Below are 24,076 nucleotides of genomic sequence, written 5' to 3' on the forward strand. Positions count from 1 at the left end.
GCAGATGGCCGCACTAATCCTCAGCAGGAATGGGCGGTTCCAGGCTGGCTTCTGCCCATTTCCCAGCTCTCATCCTGTCTCACCACACGGTCACGGAGTCCTTCACTTGTCCCTGATCATGCAGCTTCTCTCCTTCTGTGGAAGGCAAAGTAAGCAAGGGTATGGGAGGGTGGGCCGACCCGGGCTCTTCAGAACGCAGGGCAGCAGGCGAGGGGCCTCCCACATCCCCTCCAGGGTTATGACTACAGGCATCAGCAGCCAAGGAACCCCTAGTTTTCCAGAATCTGGGGCCAGGAAGGCCGTGTCCCTGGAGGGACATAGTATTTTGTCCCATGAGGGCTCACTCTCATCCTGAGTCAGCAGATTCCTTTTGGTTTATATCGTTCTCTTACAAGTTTGGTTAATGTGAGGCAGCCCCCAAGAGACGCATCTGGAGGCAGTGACCAGTTGGATCCCTGGCTCTGCAGGCCCTGGGGCGTCCCGACTACACCCCCAAACTGCAGGGAGCTGAGCGGGACCCAGTGAATGGGTCAGAACAGATGTTTATTACAGGAGAAAACATACCATCCACAAGCAGCAGGACGAAGACGCATTCGGGGTAAACGCTAGGGAGGCGGCAGGAAAGCACCCGGAACCATTGCCACATCTGCTGGGAGGGAGACAGCAGCACGTGGAAAGTGCACCACAGAACTAGGATAAGACAAGACGGAATGTGGCCCCCCGACACAGAACACACTCGCTGAGGACTGAAGGAACTGAAGAGATCACAGAGCCGACAGCCATCAGACGGACTGTTTGGAAAGTCCCACTTCCCGCACCATGACCAACAGCTGTGCGAGAGCTCTGACAGCCCAGGGGCGCGCACTGCACCGGGGGTGAGGACAGCCCCAGGAGCCGAGTGCTCGAGTCATCAGGACACACGCACGTGTTAAAACTGGAATGCCACAGGGACCTGGGAAGCCTCTGTCTACGGAGACCGCAGACAACCACGGGCAGCAGCGGCCACTGGCCCCCATGGCCCCGTCTGGGTCCTGGCAGGACTCTGGTCAAGGGGAGGACCCTGTGGTTCGTGGAACAGGCGGCTGGAGTTTGTGAGGAGGACACCAGGAGACCACCAACACTACGCTCAGTGCACAGAGGTCCCTGGAGGCACGGGCTGCCGCTCAGAGCAGAGCTATGTCCTTGGGTAGGAGACACGCAGTCTGCCCCATCATCTTCGCAGCCACTCCCACCCTGAACTGGCCCTCAGCCCATTCCCCCTCTGGTCCCTCGGGCCTTGGGGACACGGCTTCCTTGGGCCTCGGGGACACCCCCTTTACTCCTCCGTCCTGGCTGAGAACCCTGCCCTCGCTGGTCCTACTCCAGAGCAAATGTCCCAGTGTCCCCCGTGCCACAGGCTTCTGCCATGAGCACCAGGACCGAGGAGCCCCGGGCTTTGCTCCCTGGAGCCGAGGCTGCAGGGCTGCCTCCAGACCTGCATACTCTGCAGCATGTCTTGGGGCCTCACTCACTTGCAGGGGAAAGGAATATCACAGCTTGGTGTCCAGATTGGGGATGGACACAAGAGGTCACTGGAAATCAAGCCCAGGTAACACACTGGTGCCTACAGCCTCCCCAGGAATGCAGCGGACCCAGTCACAGGTGAGCCCCCCAACCTGTGGGGAGAGGAGGAAGCTGAGCCCCACCTGCTGTGTGGCCCTCACTGCCCACTCTCCCACAGCGCTGGCTCCCACCTTCCCTCAGATGGAGGCCGGCAGGAGCCCCGTAGGGACAGATGCTGCTGGATGATCGACGTCACATCCCGGGGACATCTGCAGGTGTCCTCTGTGGCCCCCACCATCCCAGCGCCTTCCACGCTGGGCCAGGTGCCGAGGTGCTACTCTGAGTGCTCTCCAGCAAGAGAACCATGCTCAGCAGGGCGTCCTAAAGGTTTCCCATTTGGAAAAGGCATTTCTCTGGGACATCCCCAGGACGCTGGGAAAATTGTTGATGTTGCCTGTGGGGTTTCAGCCTGCAGTGCTTTCCTAGAAGGCTGGGTGGCGTCAGCATTGCCCTCCTGGGTGGGCGGGGGCGAGAGGTGTGAATTCTGTGGCCTTTGGAGAGGTTGGGGAAGGCCCCACCAGGAGTTCGAGCTCGGGGAGTTTGCTGCCTTCACGGGGCTCTGGGAAGAGAAAGGAGAAGGGAGGCGCTGCTCACCTGCGGCATCACTCAGCCCACCTGCGGCACCCCCCTGCCCCCCCCCAGCTCGGATTTCCTGTCTGGGCCCCGTTGCCCCTGCCCGGCCCTCAGATGGTTCCTCTCTGCTCACCCAGGGGCCTCCTCACCTCCTCCTCGGGGCTCAGGACTGGGGCAGTTGGGTTAGTTGGGAGGTTCACTTCTAGGCACATTTCATCAGGAACTTCTTGACTGGGGTGATCTGCTCTCACGCCAGAAAAGGACAAGAATTATCTTTTGAGCAAAGAAATGCAGTTATTACCCGGCTGGCTGCTGGGAAGCTACAAGTACATACGTGAGGACATGTGTGCCTCCCCCCACCCCCCCAGTACATACGTGAGGACACGTGTCTCCCCCCGCCCCCCCAAGTACACACGCGAGGACACGTGTCTCCCCCCGCCCCCCCCAAGTACACACGTGAGGACACGTGTGTCTCCCCCCACCACCCCCCACCGTGGAAGCCGACTGGCCAGCGCTGGCAGCAGGGGTTCGAGCCATGCACCCCAGACTTGGACGGCAACAGAACCAGGGGGAAAGTGCTCATGTCCCCCAAAAGTTCAGAAAGTTAGAAAATGTAACATTTCAAATGCATGTAAACCTTGGGTGAATATGATGTGATGCATGAGCAGCTCAAAGCCCCGCTCACGGTCCATGCGGTTTAAGACCCAGACACCCGCCTGCCTGCCCTCCGCCCAAGGGGGGCCGGGCTCCTCTCTCCCTCCGCCCCACTTCACTGTTGATGCACATTTGGGTTATTTCCAATTTTTCTGACACTCCACATGCACTATATTACTGCGCATGTAAAAGAGCTCACTACAGTATTTTAATGAGTGAAATTTCTGGGCTAGCACGGTATGGCACATCTTTAACTTGCTAGGAAATGCTATTTTTGTTGCTAAAGTGAATTGATAGCTTTTTAAAACTGCATTTTGTTAACAGCACAACAAATTCAATGGACTTTTTTCACTGTGGGGAAATATACATGGTGTTTATTATTTTAACTGCTTGTGTACAATTAGCAGCATTAAATACTCACCACGCTACGTACCCATCCCCACGCCCTACCCCCAGAGCCTTCTTACCATTCCCAGCAGCAACCCTGCCCTCGTTAAACTCCCCTGCCACGGCCCCTCCCGCGAACGGGTCACACAGCAGTGTCCCCGGCCGGCTTCTGGCGCTCAGCCCCGGGCTTCGGAGGCTCAGGCTCGTGCGGGTCGCAGCCTGGGTCTTCACTCCCTCAGGGCTGGCGGCGGTGCCCGAGTCTGGCAGCGCCACGTGTCCTGTGTCTGTTCGTCTGGTGAGGGACACTTGAGCTGCATCCATGACGGCCACCGCGAGTGCCCACTACAAACCTTCCCTGATGAGCCCCTGCTTCCCCTTCTGCACCTGGGCCTCCGGGGATCCTGACCCTGACCCTCTCGCGACACCTTGCTCAGCCCTTACATTTCAGTGCTTGCTGACAGTGTTCAGATTCTGCATAGACGGTGGGACCACCTGCTGAGAAACACACTCAGGGTTTTCCACCGTAATCCTACGTGTGTCTTCCTCCTGGTCTGGCTCTGGGCGCAGGGGGAGCTGTGAGGCCGGCCCTCTTGTGCTCTGCGGGCGGAGGGGACACCAGCTACACGGGACCCTCGGCCGCAGTGCTGCTCAGCGTGCTGGGAGATGTTCTGTAGGGGTTTAGACAGTTCTGTTATATTCCTGATTTATGAAGGTCTGTTATCATGAGTGGATGGTGCAATCTGGCACACAGGTAACTATTCAGATGATAATATGCCCCTCCCCCAATCTGTTGATGTGAGAAATCACATCAGTTTTGAGCCAAACTGGCCTTCCTGAAAGAGGCCTCATCTGGCCGCGGTCCGCGCTCCGCTCCTGCCCTGCGGGACGGGGTTTGCCCGCCCCGTGCTCGGAGCCTCTGCAGCCGAGAGCACGGACATCCTGGCTGTCCCAGCTCATAAAATAAGGTGAGGTGTTTCCTCTTTTCAATCTCTGAGTCCGTAGGGGACCGGAATGGGTTCTTGAACTCACTTGTGCGCCACCTGGACTTGCATTCTTTGGGGAAGACTCTAGACTCCAGACACACTCTGTGCGGCGGGCACGGGGTCTCGGGCCGGCTTCCCTACCTCATCTGTGCTCACGTTCCCTGGCTCCGAGTTTTGTCTCTTCTGATCTCTGACGTACCTGCTGTCACATCCCCTTTGCATTCGTGATGGTTCGGTGGCTCCTGCTCTTTTCCTGGACGCTGCTGCTGGGCGATGTCAGCCTGAACAGTCCTTGTGAACAACCAATGTCCACCGCTTTCCTGCCTGAGACAGCCTCCATTCCCACTGGTTGTGCTCCTCTCTGCTCTTTGTTATTTCCTCTCTGCCACTTTGCGTTTGTTACGCTATTGTTTTTATAACTTTGAAGCCGGAGGCTCAGCTTCTGATTTCTAGCTCGTCCGCTGACGGGACCAAAGCTCTTAGGGCTACACGTCCCGTGTGGGCTTCAGTGGCCCAGAGAAGCTCTGACGAGTCCTATTTTCAGTGTCAGTGAGGTCTGAGTGTTTTATAGCTCTCATCAGGTTTTTTTTTTTTTTTTAATTTGAGTCAGGTTATTGAGAAGGTTTTTTTTTTTTTTCCTAGAACAGGAGTTTTATTTGAAGAACAACAGAAACCCCTCAAAGCTGCCTGAGCGACGGGAGGCAGAAAAGGCCACTCACTGATTTCAGTTTGATTTTGTGATTCTTCTCATGACGGTAAACTGTGTTCAAAAAAGAATTTCCAAGTCTTACTTTTTTTTTTATAATTTTAAAAAAAAATTTTATTTTTTAAGAAGAGAGAGAACGAGAGACAGAGAGCATGAGAGGGAGGAGGGTCAGAGGGAGAAGCAGACTCCCCGCCGAGCAGGGAGCCCGATGCGGGACTCGATCCCGGGACTCCAGGATCATGACCTGAGCCGAAGGCAGTCGCCTAACTAACTGAGCCACCCAGGCGCCCCCAAATCTTACTTTTTAAAAAAGTATTTTTCTGTGGCTCTTTTCCGGGCTGATGCAGCCTTCCTGGGAGAGGCGCTGAGGGCTGTTGGCGTGCACGGCCACCTCCCATGCCTACAAGCAAATGTCTGCCTTGCTAAGAACACAAACACATGGCAAGAAGCTCCACATCCAACGTGGGGCTCGAACTCACGGCCCGGAGATCAAGAGTTCCAAGCTCCACCCACCGAGTCAGCCAGGTGCCCCCAGAGCTGACATTCTTAAGACACTTGGGAGGAGCCAGCCCTGCACCTAGGACTTCACATGCTGACTCACTGAGTCAGGTTAAGCATCCCCATGTCACGCCTGAGGAAACTGAGGCAGCATGAGAAGGTTAAGGGACATGCCCCAAGTCACACATCGCCAAGGCACCGGCTCAAGTCGCTAAGCCCCGGCCCGAGAGCCTGTGTTCTTCACCACCCATTTCCTCTCTAGAAACCAAAGCCATGGGGTCAGAGTGCGTTTCCCTCTCTTCAAACAAACTGGCAATGATGAAGACCCACCTGCCTGCTGCCGGAGAGGCCAGGGCAAGCCTGCCGTCCGTGTGCCGCTGGGGCGCCCAGCCCGCACAGCCCCGAGGATCTCCACCTGGCATTCCGTGTCTGGGGACCCATCCTGTCAGCCCGAAATGCAGAAAAGGTATTTATCTCAGCATTATTTATAGCGCCCGAAACCAGAAACAGCCCACACGCCCATTAGGACACGGTGAGCCTCTGCTCACCGCACCTGTAGGCGGCGGTGGAGACCATGCCTGCCGCTGTGGGAACGGGGAAACGGGCTGTAACACGTGATACAGATCTCACGGCGGACGCTGCACGGGAACACACGCGTCCTGGTGTGTCAGAAGGCCGCAGTAAAGACAAACGAAACCACGCCGAAGAGGACGCAGACACCCCTGGACGTGCGTGCCGGGTCCACAGCCTGCGCTCCGGCACCCAAGGTGGGCACCAGGGCTCGCTGCTCGGAGCCCCTCTGCAGCCCTCCCAGGGTTTCCTGCGGCTTCCTGCACTGGCTTCCCCCCGCGCAGCCAGTCCTGGAGGACTCGAGCGCACATGGGTCAGGCTGACTCTCACGCGCCCTCCACCTACAACAGGCCCAACACGGCCGCCGCTGGTCTCTGTAAACACAGCTCTGCTGGCACACGGCCGCGCTCATTCACTGTGTTCACTACTGTTGCATGTCACAGCGGAGCTGAGCGGGGACAGAGGCCTTAGGGCCACAGGGCCAAGAACAGCTACTATCTGGCCCTTTACAGAAAACGTCTGCCAGCCTGACTCGGGGTTCAATTTGCTTCATCACTCAGTGCGGATACACGTCTTGTTACTCTGTTTCTCTGCTGAACATTTGACGGTAAAATGCAGACATCATGATCCTGTGTCCCTGAAAACCTTAGGGAGCATCTTTGACAAGGACGAGGTCTGGGATGGCCGGGGGGCCGCAAGCCAAGCAGGAACTTGGAAACTGATGCGGCTCTGCCACCCAGTGGACAGTGTGGACACGAGGTTTGCCGAATGTCCCAGTAACGTCCTTAACCATCCACTGTGCGTCCCCCTGGATCTCCTGCCACACCTAGGGCGAGCTGCATCAGGTAGGAGGGCCCGCTGCGCTGGGGAGAGGGGGCGGGGTGTCCAGCTCAGGTGTCATAACATCACAGCTTTTAGAAAGAACAGGAGCGAACACTTGCCAACCTGGAGAAGCATTTCCACCGGGAGCCTCTGCCCTCTGGCGTCTGTGACCCCCGATGGCGAAACGGGTCTCCCCCCGATTCAGGACCTTCTTGCAGGACGGAATCCCCAAAGAGTAAAGCTATCTTGGGGGTCCAAAGAGCTGAAAGTGTAGGCATCAACATTTTCCTAGTACAAAGCCCCATTACCTCCTGGTTGACGGTCACCGGGCCCCCCTCACACTGTGGGAAGTTCTGGGACACACCACACCACTCTGAGAGCACGGGGCCCCATCCAGACCACTCCCGGGGGAAACCAGGGCTGGGCATAGCATGTGGCCTTGCCCGGGGGATAAGATGGAACTTGGGGGCCAGGCATGAGGAAGTGAAACTAACCTGGAGAGCCGATCCCCAGGGGGGCAGGGCGCACTGCCTCATGTCTGAAGACCCCCATGGCAGATGCAGCCTGGCTCGAAGCTGTGCTCACATCCTTGGGGCCTCCACCACATGTCCAGGGCGGGACTCTCCCACGGTGGCAGTATGTAGGTCCCGAGCGATCCACCTGGGTGAGTCAGGCCGCTCACCTGGGATGGGGGCTAGGCCAGGGGGATGCACAAAGGGTGCAGTTCCTGGGGATGGGGTGGGGGATGGCGGTGGCACCGCAGCCCGAGGAGGGACGCCAGAGCACAAACCACTGTCACCATGGCCAGCCGAGTGGGGACAGCAGGTGTCTAGCGCAGCGCTGGGGGCGCGACCGCAGAGTACCGCTACCTAGCTCAGGGCCGTGGGCCTCCTGCCAGGCTGTGCAGGGATGACCCGGCAGGTCAAGAGTCTGCAGACTCAAGTCTTCAAAGGAGCAGGTGAGAGGGCTGAAACCACAGTGGACACCACAGGCGGAGGCCGCAGAGGGAGGCGCTGGGCCGCTCACAAGCAGCTGCTGCCTCGCGAGCCCCACAGGCACTGTCGATATCCCCAGAGTCTCCCGTGCCGCAAGCCCCTCCCCCATTATCATGGTGTCTTGATCCAGAGATGCTCTGGACCAGAAAGGTCTTTACCACGCTCAAGCACTTGCTTACCCCACTGGGTTGATTTTCCTGATGATGAGGGGGATGCCCGGGCACAGGTGCGCTGAGCTCACGGACCCCCAGCATCGATCAGATGCTGAAGGAGGGACAGCTCCCATCAGCACAAACACCGCGTCTCGGCAGATAGCTTCCCCGCGCTCAGTGCTTCTTCCGTGGGTGGCACTTCCGATGGCGAATGAGACATGAGCTGTAGGCAAAGGTTTTCCCACATTCCTTGCACTCATACGGCTTCTCTCCAGTGTGCGTCTTCTGATGTTTTAGGAGATTGGAGCTGCAGTTAAAGGCCTTCCCGCACTCGCTGCATTTAAAGGGCTTCTCTCCAGTGTGGATTCTCTGGTGTTTGGGGACATCGGAGCTGTGCCTGAACATCTTCCCACACTCCTCACACTTGAAGGGTTTCTCTCCCGTGTGAACCCTCTGGTGGCGAAGATGGTCTGTCTTGTGCTTGAAGATGCGTCCACACTCGCCGCACTCATAGGGCTTCTTTCTCTGAAAAGGAATGAACACGGGAACCCCCTCAAAGTCATCTTTAAACGAAGCATCAAAGGCATCAAATACGTGTTCTTCTTCAGGACTCAGGCTGGCTTCCTTGCTGTACTTTTTCGCCAAAGTGGACCTCTTGTTTGCCTTTTTCTCCCCAGATGCTTTCTCTCCTTTGGGAGTGTCCTTTAGCAAATCTCCTTCTTCCTTTGGGGTCTGTGCCTTCTTTTTGCCCGTGGGCTTTTCCATCTTTCTTTGTTCCCAGGAGAGAGGAAGGGCCACTGGAATCCAGGAAGGGCTAAGGAGAAAGGCCAGGGGCCAGACTCTCCTATTCTTCCAAAAGCTCTCCCTTTAGTCACAGCTCTTCATTTTTCTGAGCTTGTAACGAGACCTCCGGAGCAGGAAGTCTGCACCAGAGAGGACACCACCAATCCTCGTGCTGCCGGAGAAGCCAGACCATGAAGGTTAGATCACACAGGTATGCGGGAGGAACAGAGCTGTGGTGCAGCGGCTAAGGGACGGATGGCGGGGGGGACAGGGAACGTGGCCCCTTCCCTGCTTGTGTGCTCCCCTTGGGCACCTCATGAGCCTCTCAGTGAGGCTCAACAAACAGCCTGTTCTGTTTGGATGTGACCAAACGGAACACTCGCTCTAACCCTCTGCCCGGGGATGGGGTCTCCAGGCCTGTGTCCAGTGGGGTCTGATACAGACCATGGACCAAAACTCCGTGTGGTCCCCACATTGGGGTTCTCCCCCCACCATTTTCTCCCTCCTTCTCCACTTGCTGTATTTGGGAGCAGCAGGACCCACATGTGCCCCTTTGGGGGTTATGCTCCTGTCACCTAGAGCCTGGATCGGAGATGGATCAAACTCGGGGCGCCCCAGCCCTCCTCCAATGGTCCACCTCCATATGGCCGCCAGCAAACCCCTATCATGTACCTGCCCCGACCCCCAGTGGCTCCCCTCATACTTATGAGCCCTATACATGCCTGACCTGGCCCACTCCTCACTCCCCTCCAGCTTCCTTTAGGCTCCTCAAACATACCCAGTCCTTCCTGCCTCAGTGCCTGGCTGATTCCAGAAATGGGCCAAGAGCAGGTGTTCATGGGGCTGGCCGCTCACTTCAGAGCTCTGAATGGGCCCTTCTCAGGGAGGCCTCCCTGACTCACCAAACACTGCCCCCACTCCCTGTTCCCTAACCAAGCTCTAGTCTTCCCTGGGGCCCTTAACCAAAGCCAACTCCTCCATCAACTAGATCTTGTGTACACCCTCTGAAACACCTGATGTTCCCTGTCCCTAACTCCACCTAACAGCACCCAATTCAGCCACAAATTCAAACAGGACCCAACAGTCCCCGGTGTCTGTAGGAGCATCGCCCACACAGCTCCTAGTTCTTTGTTGAGATCCCTCTTCTATTTCGTTTCTGTATTATTCCTGAGCTTCCTTGCCCTCGTCTTCTCTCACTGCTAACTAATGGAATTCCAGCATCAAGCCTGGAGCAACTTCAGACTCTAACTGCTAGTGAGGGAGATCTCCACAACACTGAGAAGCCTTCTTTTTTTAAAGAGAAAACTCCAAAGGCAGGTCCTGTTCTGATCCTCCAACATTCCCTGCAAACAGCGTTCTTAGCAAAGGTATCTCGTGGCCTGTGACGGCTACCCTGATCTACTAGGAGGCCCATAACCCTGACAGGCTGTCCCACCCCAAAATGTGATGCCCTAGGTGGTAATATTCCCAGTGATGTATTTTTTTTTGAATTTTCTTTTCCATCCCATTTATTTACCATCAACATTTTAATCTGTGTGTCTTTGACTTTTGTACCTGACAACACTGTAGCTTTCTTTGTTTTAAGTAAGCTCTATGCCCAGCTTGGGGCTTGAACTCAAGACCCCAAGATCAAGTCGCAGGCTCCACGGACTGAGCCAGCCAGGCACCCCCAAGTGGCTTTAAGGTATAAATACTTTGAACTCTCTTAAAGTCAAAAGGGTACACTTCAGCTTTCCTCTTCTCCCCTATGCAGAGGCAATAATAAAATGACTGTCGAGATTTCCCATCCTGACAAGGAATTTGAGTCTGGCTTCTTCTAAATAAAAATGGTTAGGTACACTTGGTCTGGATTCAGGCCTATGTTGCCCGGAAGGCTCTACTTGAGGCAGGTTCTGGGAGGAGGCTGCTCTCAGCATCAGGTGGGAGCCTGAACCGAGGGTAAAGGAAGCTCATCTGGGCCGAGGAGCATGCAGAAATGGGGGGGGGGGGGGCTCTGCTGGGGAGGGCAGAGGATCACCGCACCAGGCAAGTACACTGGAGTCAGAGGCTGGTGTCTAGTTTCGGTAGTAAACCGAGGAAAACCAAGAACTTGTATGAAGGCGTCCCCCGACTGGAGGGCGTGCGTGGGCTTCTTCTGCGCTCCAGCGTCCTGCCGGGACCGGCACTGAGGGCAAGGACCACGGCTCTTTCACCCCTGCATCCCTAGCTACAAGGCCAGAGCCAGCACGAACTGGTGCTCAGGAATCACTCCGGATCTTCGTCTCCTCTGCCCAACTCAAGCTGGCAGGTGCTTGACGGCAGAGAGAGCACCAAGTTACAAAACAGTCAAAAACGGAGTGGACCCGAGGTCCCCCACTCCACAGGCCCGTAGGCGCTCGAGCCACCTGCCCCAAGGGCTGGGGTGCTGTGCCCGCGGCAACTTCGGAGGAGCTCCCTTCCTCTCTGGGCCAGGCCTCCTGAACTCCAAGCTCTGCGTGGCCCCGCAGCCAGGGTCCCTGGAAACCCCACTCAGCTGGCCCGTCCCCCCGCCTTCAGAAGCCTGGGTCTCAGGCGGAGCCTGCATTACAGGCGGGTTTGGACCCAAAGGCACACATGCACCCCAACAGTCCGCCGGGCCCCCCGCCTGCCAGCAAACACGAGCTGTGTCGAGGCCGAGGAAAGGGGCCCCGACGGGCAGCACGATGCACCCCCGCCAACGACAGGGCCTCGTCGGCCAAGCGTGCAGGGCCCCGGGGCGCCGCCTTCACCTCGATCCGCTCCGAGCTGCTCCTCGCCCTCCTGCCCGCAGCGCCCGGGAGGCGAAGGAGGGGAGGCCGCCGCCCTGGGCTGGGGGGCGGGCCCAAGCGACGCCGGAGGGCACCGGCGAGTCCCTGGCTGGAGGTCGGGGGCCCGGAACCGACGGACCCTCCCGCCGCAGCCCCTCCCCCCGCGCCAGGGCTCCGCAGCCCCCCAGCCGAGCAGCCGGGCCGCGGTACCCGCCGGGAGGCCCGCCCCTTCCGGCGCCGCTCTAGGAAGAGGGGCCCCGGGCCTCTCGGTGGTACGCCGGCGGATGGCTCCGCCCGGCTCGGCTTTCGTTTCCATTTCTGCAAGGGCCTCCTCGGGCACCCCCGCCCCCGCCGGAAGGCCCGCCCCCCAGTCCCCGCCCCTCAGCTCTGCGCCCGCTCCCTCGCCCCGCCCGCCGCTCCCTCGCCCCGCCCGCCGCTCCCTCGCCCCGCCCGCCGCTCCCTCGCCCCGCCCACCCTCCCCCGCCCCGTCCTCCCCTCCCTCGCGCCTGCGCCCTCACCCCTGCGCCTCTTCCTCGCCCCTGCGCCCCCTCCCTCGCCCTGTCCTCCTTCCTTCATCCCTGTGCGCCCTCCTTCTCCCCACCCCCCCTCCTGCCTTTGTCCCCCTCCCTCGTCCCTGCGCCCCCCTCCCTCGCCCCTGCCCCCTCCCTCACTCCTCTCCAGCCCCCGGACTGCTCCTCACACACAGCCCGTGCACTTGGCCTGTGTCCGGTTGCACTGGTGCCCCCTCGCCTGGGACTCTCATCCTTGGCTGGCTGCCTGGCGCACTCCCACTTCCTGCCCACTGAGAGCTCAGCAACTCGGTGGAGCCCACCTGCCTTCCTATGTGTATTCAGTTCCTGCTTCCCACAAACTTAGCTGCTTAAAGCAACACCTGTTTGTTACCTGAGTTCCTGTGGGACAGGCATCCTGGCGTCCAGGCATGGCTCAGCTGTCCTCTGCTTGGTCGTGCCAGGCTGCAGTCAGGTGTCAGCCAGCTGCGTTCTCAGCTGGAGGCTCAAATGTGGAAGAATCTGCTTCCACACTCCCCTGCTTGTTGGCAGGATGCATTTCCTGGGGGCTGTGCTACCGAGGGCCTGCTTCTTATTGGCTATTGGCTAGAGGCTGGCCTTGCGTCCTAGTCGCCCCCCCCATTCCCTGCCACGAGGCCCCCTCCATGGGCAGTTCCCAACATGGCTGCTTGCTTCTTCAGGGCCAGCAAGAGAGCCTCTCTCCCCGGTCTGCTCAGATGGGAGTCTCATAGAAGCCAGCCTAACCATGGGAGTGACCTCCTGTCACCAACACACAACGTGACCTAACTGCAGGACTGACATCCTGTCACCTCTGCCATATTGTGGTTTTGAAACGAGTCACCGGTGCCGCCTGCATTTGGGGAGGGCAGCAGTCTCTGTAACACCACAGTTGGTCTATTCCCCCACCTCTGGACTCCCCCACCCTGCCCGGCAGTTTTTTTTCATAGCACATTCCAGTCTCTGACATACTATGTCATCTCCTTATTAGTATGTTTACCAGGCTCAGGCACGCCTCGGAGGGCGAGGGAAGCGGGGCTCCAGACCGACGCAATGAGGTGAGTCAAATGAACGTTTGGTTTCCCAGTGGCAATCAGAGTTATGCTTACACCACGCTCTAGTCGATTAAGCCTGCAGCAGCATTATGTCTAAAATACGATGTACATGCCTTTATTACAAAAAAATACTCTCTTGCTAAAAATGCTAACAGTCACCTGAGCTTTCAGCGAGTCCGTCTTTCTGCCTGATGTTGGTGGCTACTGACTCATCCGGGTGGTGGCTGCGGAAGCTAGGGGGGCAGGGGGGCGCACGCTGGCAAGTTCTTAAGACAACAATGAAGTTTGCCACAGTGACCGACTCTTCTTTTCATGAACAATATCTCCGTAGCGTGTGATGCTGTTCGACCACCATAAAACGGTCAATTAGAATCACCTTAGAATCCTTAAAAAAATTCTTTTTCAGGTGCCACCCAAGAGCTGGTGAAGCAATACGTGGGGCTGAGCCTAGTGAGGCATAATTTTAGAGGCTTCCCTGTGATCCTAACGGTCAGCCAGGTTTCCGGGGCAGCAGACGGCAGGCCCCCTCTGGCGCAGGGGCGCTCAGCCCAAGCTGTTCATCTGAAACACCGCAGAGCTTAAGAGACTGCTACCCAGACCCCACCTCGTGGCGGGGGGGCGAGTGGACCCCTAACATTGGTATGATTTGAAAGTGCCCCTAGATGATTCTTCTGGGCATCCGGGGTCCAGAACTGCTGCTCCAGAGCACAGTCGTGGGGACTCACACAGGGTCTCAGTGAAGCTTCGGACGCGGAGCAAGGAGGAGACCCAAGAGTCAGGCCATCAGGTTTCGTATTCTTCCAAGAAACATTGATTCCTTACCTGTGGGCATGTTCCTCAATTATGGGTCACACCCATTTACCCGGAAGAGCTAACCTCTGGCCCCTTGAGCCTACAGTTTGTGACAAGGTGGGCGGTAAGTAGGCTCCTTCCCCAGGCTCATCTGCTGACAGGCTTAATATATATATATTTAGTTTTAACTAGGCTCCACACCCAGCACGGAGCCCAACCCGGGGCCTGAACTCACGACCCAAGCTGAGATCAAGAATCGGACACCCACCGGCTGCACCATGAAGGTGCCCACCGCCAGGCTTCTGGGAGGTGAATTATCAGGGGTTGCATGGGTGACAACAGGCCAGGGAAGCCTGACCCCCAGGTCATCCCCCTGCTTCCCTGCAGCATAAGTTCACTGTCAGGCCCGGCCTGGGCCCAGAGGCTGTGCGGTGCCTGCGAGGCTTCACTTGGTGACTGTAGGGTTGTGTGACCGCGTGGACGGAAGGCTTTCCTGCAGCTGTCACCTTCAAGGCTTGCTCATCAGTGGATGCTCCCAGGTCAGGGCTTCTGGGATTGGGCCCCGGGGGGGGGGGGGGGCGTCCTCTGCAGCCGGAAGAGAACTGAGTCCTGGCACAGATACCTCCAACTCACTGCTCAGCTCAGGCTCTTTCTGGGAGGAATGAGGACATGGGGGGAGGGGGAGCCGTGTGGAGGCTTTCCTGTGTTTCTCCATTCCCACCCCCTGCCCCCCATTCTCTGAGACCCTGCAGCCAGGCACCCCCCACCCCAGCAGCCCCACCACAGAGCCCAGCCGCCCCCCTGGTGCATCCTCAGGCAGGACATGCCTCTGTGCCAGGAGCGTCCTCTGAGGCTGAAAGGCCTGAGTGTCAGGCGACACTGAACCACATGGGACCCCTCACCAGCTCTCAGGTGGGAGCCCATGACTCCTCTCCTTCTGGAAGGTTCCAGGTGGGTCCTGGGTCCATCAGCTTCTGCAAACTGGTCACTAGAGGGCCAGTGTTCAGCAAGCTCCATCCTCAAGAACATCCTGCTTTTGGGTCAGTGCTTCATCCTTGGTTCTCGCAGAGAGAACAAGGACAGGAAGTGCACCATGGCCACCTGCTTCCTGTTTTGGGAGAAAGGAAGTCCTGAGACCACCCCAGGACTCAATCTTGGAAGGGGAGAGTGGACAATGGCAGCTGACCCAGTGGGGCCATGGGTGGGCAGGAGACGGGAAAAGCCCCAGCACCGTGGGAAGGATGGAGGCTGCAGGCGCGGGATGCCCAGGGAGTGTCTGTGTGCGCCCTCCCCCCCAGGCCCCTTGTTCCAGCAGGCAGGTCCTGTGGGCCCAGAAGAGGGAACAGAGCATTCTTCCTGAGCTTGCTCCCAGTGCCAGAACTGGGTGGGGGTGCACAGGGCCCTGAGGTGGCCCCAGGGGCTGGTTTCGAGGTGGGGGTGGTGAGACAGCTTGGGTAGGAGTCTCTCAGCCTGTTTGTACTCTCCATGTCAGGGGCCAGCTGTGGGGGAGCAGAAGGGAGCAGGGTGAGTGGGCAGACTCAGTGCTGGGAGGCGGATAGAGCTTGAGCGAGCCTGGACCCCGCCCCCCCAAGACCAGCTCCGAGAGTCCGAGCAGGGACCACCACCATCACCCCCGTCACTAGAGCACCACCAGCACGTGGCGGCCAATACCTGTCGGCCTGCACACGGAGCCTAGGAGACGGGTTCTGCTTTTCTCTGGCTTTGTGGGCCAGGGCACTGCGCACAGAGAGGCCATGTGGCTTGCGGAGATCACACAGCTGGGAAGCGGCCCATTCAGGCTTGAGGCCTGGCCAGGGGCCAGCCCTGGGGCTGCATGGGCTCCTTGTCCTCTTAGCAGCTCCCAAGCACACTGACAAAGGCCAGGGAGACTCTCGACAGCATCCAAGCGGCAGGGCCACCAGCTCCAGAAGTTTCCAGCATTAGGCTCTTGAGGAGTATCCTCTGGGGGTTCGAGTACCTGCAGTGCCCTGGGGTGAGGACCGCTGAAGTCTGACCGAGGCCTGGAGGCTGGTCTACCAACTGCAGCCTCTCCCTGTCCTAAGCTACTGGCCTCTGGGACAGACGTGTCCTTCCCTGTCCACGGGGAAGCCCGGCTCTTGGAAGCCTCATGCCCCCTGCTTTCAGTCTAGAAGAGGGGACCTCTCCCAAGTGCCTACTGCCACCCACAGGCGACACCAGCAGAGCCGGAGGCCTGTCCAGAGGAGCGGCTCTGGCGTCTGAAGGACAGACTTCGGGGGAACCACGGGGTCAAAGGGTGTGCTGGCTTAGCCCCCCCGCCCCCGTGCTGCTAACAGCCCCTCCCAGACGCCTCGCTGACTTGTATGCCCACTTCTAGATTCCTGCGGAGGCTGAACATTTTTGCTGCTTTGATGATGGACAGCTGTGTCAGGCTCCAGCACCCCCAAATGCCACAACCTCCCGAGGGCGGGGGTGGGGGTGGGGGATGGGCGCCACGATCCTGATTCCAGCGCGGAAGTGGGGCCTCTGCACGTGTTAACCTTGAAAATAAAACTTCTAGTCATTTTACCAGCAAGAATGGGTTTATTGAGGAACGGCGGAGAATTGCAAGCCGGGGCAAGCAAAACACCGCAGGTTTGCGGGGCGAAGGACAGCAAAGCGCTCTCCCACAGGAGAGGGGGAGCTGGGAGGGGCTGTTGTCGACTGAAAGCCCATTGAGCTAAACGGGGAGCTGGGAGTGTGCTGGCTTCTCATTGGCTGGGCTGTTGCCAGGGGCGGAGGAAAGCTCCCCTCTTCCAGCGCAGCAGGGAGTGCGGGAGCGGGGAAAGCAGTAGGGCGGGGGAGGCGCCTCTCTTCCCGTCGGATTTGTACGTGATGAGAGTAGGAGGGGCTGAGAGCTCCCGCTGCCCAGGCTCATGACTTGTGTTTTGGTGAGGTTTCCTTTGATTAACTTTCTCATTTGGGTGGGCCTGGGCTGCGCACCTGCCAGCAGGCTGCGGTGGGAAAGACCCCTGTGAGGCCCCCAGACCCTCACGTCGGACGGGCCCTCCGTGGTGCGTGCCCGCGGGATCTGCCTGAGGCTGGCTCAAGCCGAATCACCATAGAAACCACCAACTCTGCGGGACAGGGGACACCCTGGGGAATCGGGGTGGTGCGGGGTTTGCTCAGGGTTTGAAGTGGGCAGGGAGAGGCCTGTCTCCATTCACAGAGGTCTGTGTGCAGAACGCGGCGCTCCTGGGCAGGCTGGCCGCTGCCGCTGCAGACTGCGTGGGGACACAGGCCACGCAAGCGGCCCTGGCCGGTCACTGAGCACCCTGGTGGACAGATGGACAAGGACCGAGGAGGCCAGCAGGACCTGGCTACCACATGCGCTCATAAAGGCCACGGGCGGGGCCCCCCCCCCCCCCCCCCCCCCCCCCCCCCCCGTCCTGCTCTGGCTGCTGCGCCCATGCTCCCCAGGCCCTGGTGATGCATCCAAAGCCAAGTCTTTTTTCTACGTACAGTTAGATGGATTTTCTGTTCCTTGCTGCTGAATACACTGCAGACTGATCCAGACAAAGCGAGCAAAGGTCTCTTCTTGGTAGAACACAGAGTTTGGCCTTGAGGAGGCCCTTGCTGGAGTCCGGACATCCAGGAGGGGAGTGCAGATGGGGGAGGGCACCCCGCATTGGAGCCTTGGGGAGTGTGGGCTCGGGCAGGGTGACACCGTGGGGAGGGCGGGCATGGGGCAGGGTGACGCCGTGGGGAATGTGGGCATGGGTGGGGTGACACCACGGGGAGGGCGGGCACGAGCTTGGGGAGGGCGGGCATGGGCATGGGTGGGGTGATGCCGTGGGGAATTGGGGAGGGCGAGCACAGGCAGAGTGATGCTGTGGAGAGGGCGGGCACAGGCGGGTGGGGTGACACCATGGGGAGGGCGGGCACAGGCATAGGGAGGGCAGGCACGGGCATGGGTGGGGTGACGCTATCGGGAGGGCAAGCACAGGCGGGCTGATGCCATGGGGAGGGCAGGCATGGGTGCAGTAACCCCATGGGGAGGGCGGGCACGGGTTTGGGGAGGGCGGGCATGGGTGGGGTGATGCTGTGGGGAGGGCGGGCATGGGAGGGGTGACACCAGCAGGTGTTTGCTTCTTCCTTCATCTTGCTTCTCAGCTGGAATATGGAGATGGGCATGCAGCCCGCTCTAGGTAGGGGTTGATTTATTGCTGCCCAGAGCAGGGCCCTCCAGCCAAAAGACAGAAGCTTTGGAGGAGCGAGATTTGAGGAGGGGCACGTAGCTCTTTCACCAGGCTCCTGAGCGCCCTGGCTTAATAGAGGACTTAGCGAGCCTGAGGTCCTGCAAAGTCTAGGGTGCTGCGTGATCGTCTTTGCTTCATGGGAGTGGGCTGCACACCCTCTGGTGGGGGGGAGATGGAGACGGGGAGGGAGTGAGCTTTGCCAGGGTGCGGCCAGGCTGGCAGCGGGTCTCAGAGCCCTGGGGGAGGAGATGGCAGAGCACAGAGGCAAGGATGGGGGGCTCAGGAGGGCGAGGCTTTGACCTGCCCCTCTGTGTGCACATTGAGTTCAGGGGGTTAAGAGACAACCAGTCGGGCCCATACCAGGGAGGAGCCTCATTCCCCAGACACCTGCTTCCAAGGGAGGGTGAGCGACCTTTCCAGGGGGAGTGGCTTCTGGGGAGGCCTGTCACCCTCTGGCTCTGCCTCTGTCTCTCCTGCAGCTCCTGGGATCTGCCTGCACCACCCCCACCCTCACCCCCCGGCCTGGGGCCCTGCATCCTCAGTTGCATCTTCCTTGGGGGGTCTGTGTGCCTGTGTCCCCAGCTGGTCAGAACTCGGGGGGAGGGAGGTGTGGTTAGAATTTGTCCCATGAGTTGGAATCAGGCACCACGTCCAGCTCTGCGACAGCCGGGGGACCATAGGGCGCCGGGCACAGTGGTGTGGGGCATTGGCGCATCGGGTAGAGGGAAGGGTGTGTGTGACTTGGGGGACTGCCTGCCTCGAGGCACTTCAGCCCAGGCAATCTGCCACCGCAGGCTGAGGGTGACCGCAGCCTGCAGGCACAGGGAGGCCATGCCTGTGGATGCAGTGTGGGGGAGCCCGTCCGTTCACTGGATGGGTTGTCTTTCTCCCCTCCCCCACATGCCCATCATAGATTCCATCTTAAAAATCGCAGCTCTCTAGGAGCCTGAATCTAGTAGTGGCAAAGGCAAAGGGCATCTGAATCGTGTCTGGATGGCAGGAGTGTTGCTAGAGGCCACGCGGGGGCTGAGAGCCACGCCTGACTTCTGGGCTGTGGCCCCTGTGACCAGCGAGCTCACCGTCCTTGGGTCCAAGGCCCAGCACACGGCCAGACGTGCAACGGCTGGGGGCTCTGACGTTGGGCGGTGGGTGACGCTCAGTAATGACTGGCTAACTTCCAAGGCCTGATCCCTGGAGCCTGGAGATGTGTGGCCTCGTGCGGTGAAGGGGTGACGTGATGGGGTTGAAGGTCTTGGGACAAGATATTGTCCTTGCTTGGGTGGTGGCCCCATGTCACCACAAAGGCCTTGATAAGAGGGAGGTGGAGGGAGATTTGAGGCAGATGGTGGTGAGGGGCCAGAGTTCCAGAGACGCGGAGCCAGGCGGATGTACAGCGGGATCTGTGAGTGCAAGCACAGGGATTGGCTCACGTGGCTGTGGAGGCCGAGAGGTCCTGTACCTGCCGTCCGCAAGCTGGAGCCCCAGGAAGGCTGGGGGTGGGATTCACTGGAGTCTGAAGGCCTCGGAACGAGGAGCTCCAGTGTCTCAGGGCAGGAGAGGATGGAGGTCCAGCTCCAGGGGTGAATTTGCCCTTTCCTCCTTGTTGTTCCGTTTGGGCCCTCAGTGGATGGGGTGCAGCCCCCCACATTGGCAGGGGCCATCTTTGTACCCGAATGCTAATGTCTTTGGAAACCCCCTCCCAGACACACCCAGAAATCATTTGGGCCTCTCTCGACCCAGTCAGGCTGACACAGAAAACGCACCATCACAGGCTCCGGAAGGAACAAAGCCCTTCATTTCAGACTTCTGAGCTTCAGAACCGTACGGGGATACGTTTGAGCTGTTGTGAGCCACTGTGTGGTCACGTGTCACCGCAGTCATGAGACATGGAGGCAGGGATCCAGCTGGACACACTCCCTGGCCCGCTGTGCGGGTGGGTGCAGAGGTGCTTCCCGGGCTGGATGAGAGGGAGCAGCCCTGCGGGACCACCTCCTGACTTCCGGCAGTTCCTTCTTGGGACTGGCCTAGAATGTCCTGACCGTCCCTGGCACGTCAGACTGGCCTTGGCCTGGGGGTCCAGCTGGATCTTGGCCCTCATCCGGCCTCTCCCAACCTCTGGCTCAGGCCTGGTGCTCTTCCCCCGTAGCGCTTGTCGGTCTTCACTGAGCCTGGTCCTCCCAGGAGGGCCCCCCTACCCTGCCACGTGGCAGACAAGGAAACCCAGTTGGGGCAGGGGTTTCGGGGGAGGTGAAGGGGTTCGTCTGGGTCACGGAACTGGTGGGGCATGGCGTTCATGCGGTCGTGGAGCTGGGGCAAGGGCTTAACTAACATTTTAACCCAGACAGGGTGAGCCCCGAGCTCTGCTTTTATCTGTGTGGGTGAGCGTGTGTGACCATGAGTTCGTGCACCGGCGGGAGTAACATGAGAGTGTATGTACTTACAGGAGCCGGTGTGTGTGACAATGTGTGAAGAAGCAGTGACAGAGAAATGACTCACTTCAACTCTGCAGCCATTTATTTCCCTCCCAAGGAATGGGGTACCGAGGTAGGCAGTGTGGGGCTGGTATAATGGCTCCTGGTCACCATGATCTCTGCCTTTCCTCCTTGCTGCTCTGCCATCCCAGTGTGCTGCCTCATGGTGCGAAGTGGCTGCTGAGCCGCAGACATCACTGCAGCCGGCAGGAGGAGGAAGGAGAAGAAGACAGACCTGTCTCCTCTACCCCGGGGATTTGCCCCCCAGCTAGCCTTGAGGTTTTCTTTACTAAGGAAAGAAGGAAGCGGAGAGTGGGAGGCTACCCCACCTGCTGCAGCTGCTTGACAGGCAGGGTAGGACTCTGGGCTGCTGGGCTGGTGGGGATTGAGGGGTCCTCTGAGCCTTGTTCCATGCTGCTCTGATGGGGAACCTGAGGCCCAGACCCAGGCCTCCTCTCTCCTATCCCAGGGCTCTGTCTTGTCACCAGCCAGGAAGGCAGAGAGCCCCCAGCACCCAGTGGTGCCGGCCTGACCAGAGCGGGCCCTGGGCACCCTTGGGTTTCCTTTCCCAAGCCCTCCCACTGCCCACTCCTCTTCTCAGGAACCCAGGCAACAGTCTGGGGGGGGAGGGGAGGGGAGAGAACGTGGCCGACTCCCCCTGGCATAGGATGCATGTTTTCTCTACCCAGCTGTGTGGACCCGCCCTGTGAGCAGCCGCGGCCTGGACCTGGGGCCAGTGTGTTGCCACAGGCGGTGGGGAGAGGAGGAGGCTAAAGATGCCAGCCAGCCAGGAAATAGGAAATGCAGACGGGGCAGTGTTGGCCGGACCGTTAAAGATGCTATAAATTTATTCATCAAAGCTGGGGCGGGAGCCAGGTGGGTGAGGCACTGGGCAGAGTGCTGGCCATCCAGGGTGTGAGTGGGGTGGGGGTGGGACCACGCATTCAGGACCCCACGGCCGGAAGGCCGGGAAGGAGGCTGAGCAGGAGAGCCACCATCGTGGGGCTGCCCTGGGGGCTACCGGCTCCGTTGCCTGGGGGGTCCTGCCAGGGTGGGATGTTGCAGAGAGTGGACTGGCAACAGGTCAGGGTCATCAGGGTCCCTTCCAGTGTCTTAGTGATGGGCTGACACGTGTCTGCACACCATGTGGAGTAGGTGGTCAGAGGATCCGACTCTGGGAGGGAGGAGGGGCGGGGGAGAAAGGCTTCGTCACGCTGAACAGGCTGGGGCAGGGAGGAGGCCCCTCACTGGGGTGCACACCTTTCTGCGTGGGAGGTGGGGCAGCTCCTGCCCTGGCCACCGCGGGGCCTGCTCACCCGTGTTCCTGTGGGAGATGACGGCTTTGCAGAAGCTGTGGCCGTGGACGCAGTTTTGAACTTGCTTGCAGGGCTCCCCCATGTACAGGGACTGACAGGCATAACACTGCAGCAGCCCTGGGAGGCAAGGGGGCTCAGGCCAAAGGGCCTCCCCCTGCAGCCCAGCGCCTCCCCCTGCAGCCCAGCGCCTCCCCCTGCAGCCCAGAGCCTCCCCCTGCAGCCCAGAGCCTCTCCCTGCAGCCCAGAGCCTCCCCCTGCAGCCCAGCGCCTCTCCTTGCAGCCGAGAGCCTCCTCCTGCAGGCCCAGAGCCCCCCCCTGCAGCCCAGCGCCTCCCCCTGCAGCCCAGAGCCTCCCCCTGCAGGCCAGCTCCTCCCCCGGCAGGCCCAGAGCCTCCCCCTGCAGCCCAGAGCCTCCCCCTGCGGGCCCAGAGCCTCCCCCTGCAGCCCAGAGCCTCCTCCCGCAGCCCAGAGCCTCCCCCTGCAGCCCAGCGCCTCCCCCTACAGGGCCTGTGCTCTGTTCCCAGCTGATCCCTCCATAAGCCTCTGCCCAAGCCTCCCTGCACCCCTCCTCAGGACTGGTCAGCTCTGCCCTGCCCTGCCAGCACCCAACCGTCCTGTCTGGCTGAGCTGGACTCCATGCCCAGGGCCTCTACACTTGCTGGTCTCTCCAGGCAGGGACTCCACTGCACCCCTTTCTGCCTAGTGAACTTCTATTCAGCCTCCCTGCCCGGGAGTGGTTCCTTCTCTAGGCTCCCTATTCTGGATGGCCATCAAAGGTCACAGCCAGGGTGAGGTGAGGGGGGTGCTGAGCGTCAGGGCCCTTCCTCTCCCTTCCTCTGCCCCCCGGAAGGCTTTGCCTGTTGTTCTGCCTCATGCCAGCCCCGCGCCGAGCCTGGCACTCAGCGGAGCCCACACAAAGTGTTGCAAAAGAGGGATGGGTGCCTGTGCCCTCGGGTGGGGGTGGACGATCACCTCTGCCCTTGCCACCTGCAGCCACACTGGCCTCCTCCTCCTCCTCCTCATCATCGTCATAGCCTTCAGGCCCAAAGTCCACGTCGTCCTCCTCCTCCTCCTCGTCCTGCGCCTGCCTGGTGCCTGGCCACACAGGGATGCCTGTAACCCCCCAGTTCCCGGGCACAGAGCACACATGCTCCAGGCCCAGTGCTGTGTCCCACCCCTTCCATCTGTCCTTCGACACTCCTCCGCCCTCTTCCTCCCCACTCTGTCCCCCAGAGGGGCCCCAGCTGCTGGCCCTGCTTGCTTCCCAGCACCATCACCCTTTGCAGCAGCTGCCTCCCCCCGCCACCGCCCCAGTAAACCCTCAGGATGGCCCGCCTGTTTGACAGAAGAGGACACTGAGGCCGGGACAGAAGAGGTAACCCGAAGCCTGCATTTCAAAGAGGTGGGGTCTGGAGCTGGGGGAGGGGTAGGTTTGGGAACCTGCGGGAGCCCAGGACAGCCCACGTCCACGTCCCTCCGGCCTCAGACTCCAGCCTGACCCCCCTGCACCCCATGCCGTGTCCTGCCCCCAGGCTGGGTGTCCCGAGGGTCCCCATAGGCCCAGACCGTGCTGTCCCCTCTCGCTGCATGGGTGCCCCTTTGCCCGGGTACCTGGCTGCCCACACAGCAGCAGGGCCAGCAGGAGAGCCACGGGTGCCTTCATCCTGCTGGGGTCTGCCGGGTCTGCTTGCTCCGGTTCTTGCTCAGGCTCTGGATCTGTGGGAAGTGGGACAGAGGGCAATCCGGGGGCTTCCTGGAGGCCCCTGGGCCCCGGCTCCCCCCCCCCCCCAGCTCCAGCCTTAAACAATGGGCCTCATACCGGCCCCAGTGCCAGGCATCAGGCCAGGGACAGCCATTTCCCTCCCTGACTTCAGGGGCCTGGGGGACAGGAAGTCATTGTGGGGGCCTCCTGTCCACCTGTGCCGCTCCGCCCTGGCCTGGCTTGCTGGCGTGAGCAGTGCGGCCGGCGAACCTGGCCCCGGGCTGCGGCAGCGCCGGACAAGTCTCTCCCCGCCCGCCTCTGGAGCCTGTGGGAACCAGGCCCAGGCCACTTGGCCACAGGAGCTTGTCATCCTGGATCCTTAAGCTGCCCATCACTCACCTGTCACCTGCAACCCTGAGTCAGCCGCACTGGCCTTCCAGAGCTCGCTCCCACTTCAGGCTCTTGTCCTGGTCATGCCCTCTGCCTGGAGTGTGCTATTCCTGCCTA

The 24,076-nt window shown here is 60.0% G+C and overlaps 2 protein-coding genes and 1 long non-coding RNA gene across 18 annotated transcripts; 1 reads left to right on the forward strand and 2 right to left on the reverse strand.

The window, feature by feature from the left end:
• Nucleotides 1-159: 159 nt before the first annotated feature.
• ZFP41 (ZFP41 zinc finger protein) lies at nucleotides 160-12,516 on the reverse strand. 10 transcript variants are annotated; one of them, XR_010410480.1, is made up of 4 exons: nucleotides 7,970-11,732; nucleotides 5,734-5,845; nucleotides 2,325-2,416; nucleotides 160-2,161 (listed from the first exon to the last, which is right to left on the reverse strand). XR_010410480.1 is itself a non-coding variant. In XM_064587787.1 (2 exons), exon 2 carries the CDS (start codon nucleotides 8,705-8,707, stop codon nucleotides 8,117-8,119), a length of 591 nt encoding a protein of 196 aa, XP_064443857.1. In that variant the 5' UTR covers nucleotides 8,708-8,897; nucleotides 12,394-12,516; the 3' UTR covers nucleotides 4,991-8,116. The 10 variants fall into 10 exon arrangements, 3 of the variants coding, with proteins under 3 accessions (XP_064443857.1, XP_045751758.1, XP_045751759.1); XR_010410478.1 differs by having other exon boundaries at nucleotides 421-2,161; nucleotides 7,290-11,732; XR_010410476.1 differs by having other exon boundaries at nucleotides 509-2,161; nucleotides 5,734-11,732.
• A 57-nt stretch (nucleotides 12,517-12,573) lies between these two features.
• LOC123858687 (uncharacterized) lies at nucleotides 12,574-16,410 on the forward strand. 7 transcript variants are annotated; one of them, XR_010410482.1, is made up of 3 exons: nucleotides 12,574-13,075; nucleotides 13,479-16,139; nucleotides 16,221-16,410. It is a non-coding gene; the product is annotated as an uncharacterized LOC123858687 (long non-coding RNA). The 7 variants fall into 7 exon arrangements; XR_008507610.2 differs by having other exon boundaries at nucleotides 13,479-14,776; nucleotides 16,054-16,410; XR_008507611.2 differs by having other exon boundaries at nucleotides 13,479-14,403; nucleotides 14,681-16,410.
• A 4,967-nt stretch (nucleotides 16,411-21,377) lies between these two features.
• Nucleotides 21,378-23,583, reverse strand: GPIHBP1 (glycosylphosphatidylinositol anchored high density lipoprotein binding protein 1). The gene is made up of 4 exons (XM_045895804.2): nucleotides 23,479-23,583; nucleotides 22,840-22,962; nucleotides 21,869-21,985; nucleotides 21,378-21,726 (listed from the first exon to the last, which is right to left on the reverse strand). The coding sequence occupies exons 1-4, from the start codon at nucleotides 23,528-23,530 to the stop codon at nucleotides 21,497-21,499; spliced, it is 522 nt and encodes a 173-aa protein (XP_045751760.1). The 5' UTR covers nucleotides 23,531-23,583; the 3' UTR covers nucleotides 21,378-21,496.
• Nucleotides 23,584-24,076: the final 493 nt, after the last annotated feature.

The sequence above is a fragment of the Mirounga angustirostris genome, unplaced genomic scaffold (genome assembly GCF_029215605.1).
Source record: "Mirounga angustirostris isolate CCGP_5_RB_7025 unplaced genomic scaffold, mMirAng1.0.hap1 SCAF_4, whole genome shotgun sequence".
Lineage (NCBI taxonomy): Eukaryota > Metazoa > Chordata > Mammalia > Carnivora > Phocidae > Mirounga > Mirounga angustirostris.

Excerpts from the sequence above, each read along its gene's own strand:
- ZFP41 (XM_064587787.1), bottom strand. The coding sequence starts at position 8,707 with ATGGAAAAGCCCACGGGCAAAAAGAAGGCACAGACCCCAAAGGAAGAA.
- GPIHBP1 (XM_045895804.2), bottom strand. The coding sequence starts at position 23,530 with ATGAAGGCACCCGTGGCTCTCCTGCTGGCCCTGCTGCTGTGTGGGCAG. Across the intron at positions 22,963-23,478 it reads GCTGCTGTGTGGGCAGCCAG|GCACCAGGCAGGCGCAGGAC; the intron begins GTACCCGGGCAA and ends CTGTGTGGCCAG. Across the intron at positions 21,986-22,839 it reads TGCAGGTGGCAAGGGCAGAG|GGCTGCTGCAGTGTTATGCC; the intron begins GTGATCGTCCAC and ends CTTGCCTCCCAG.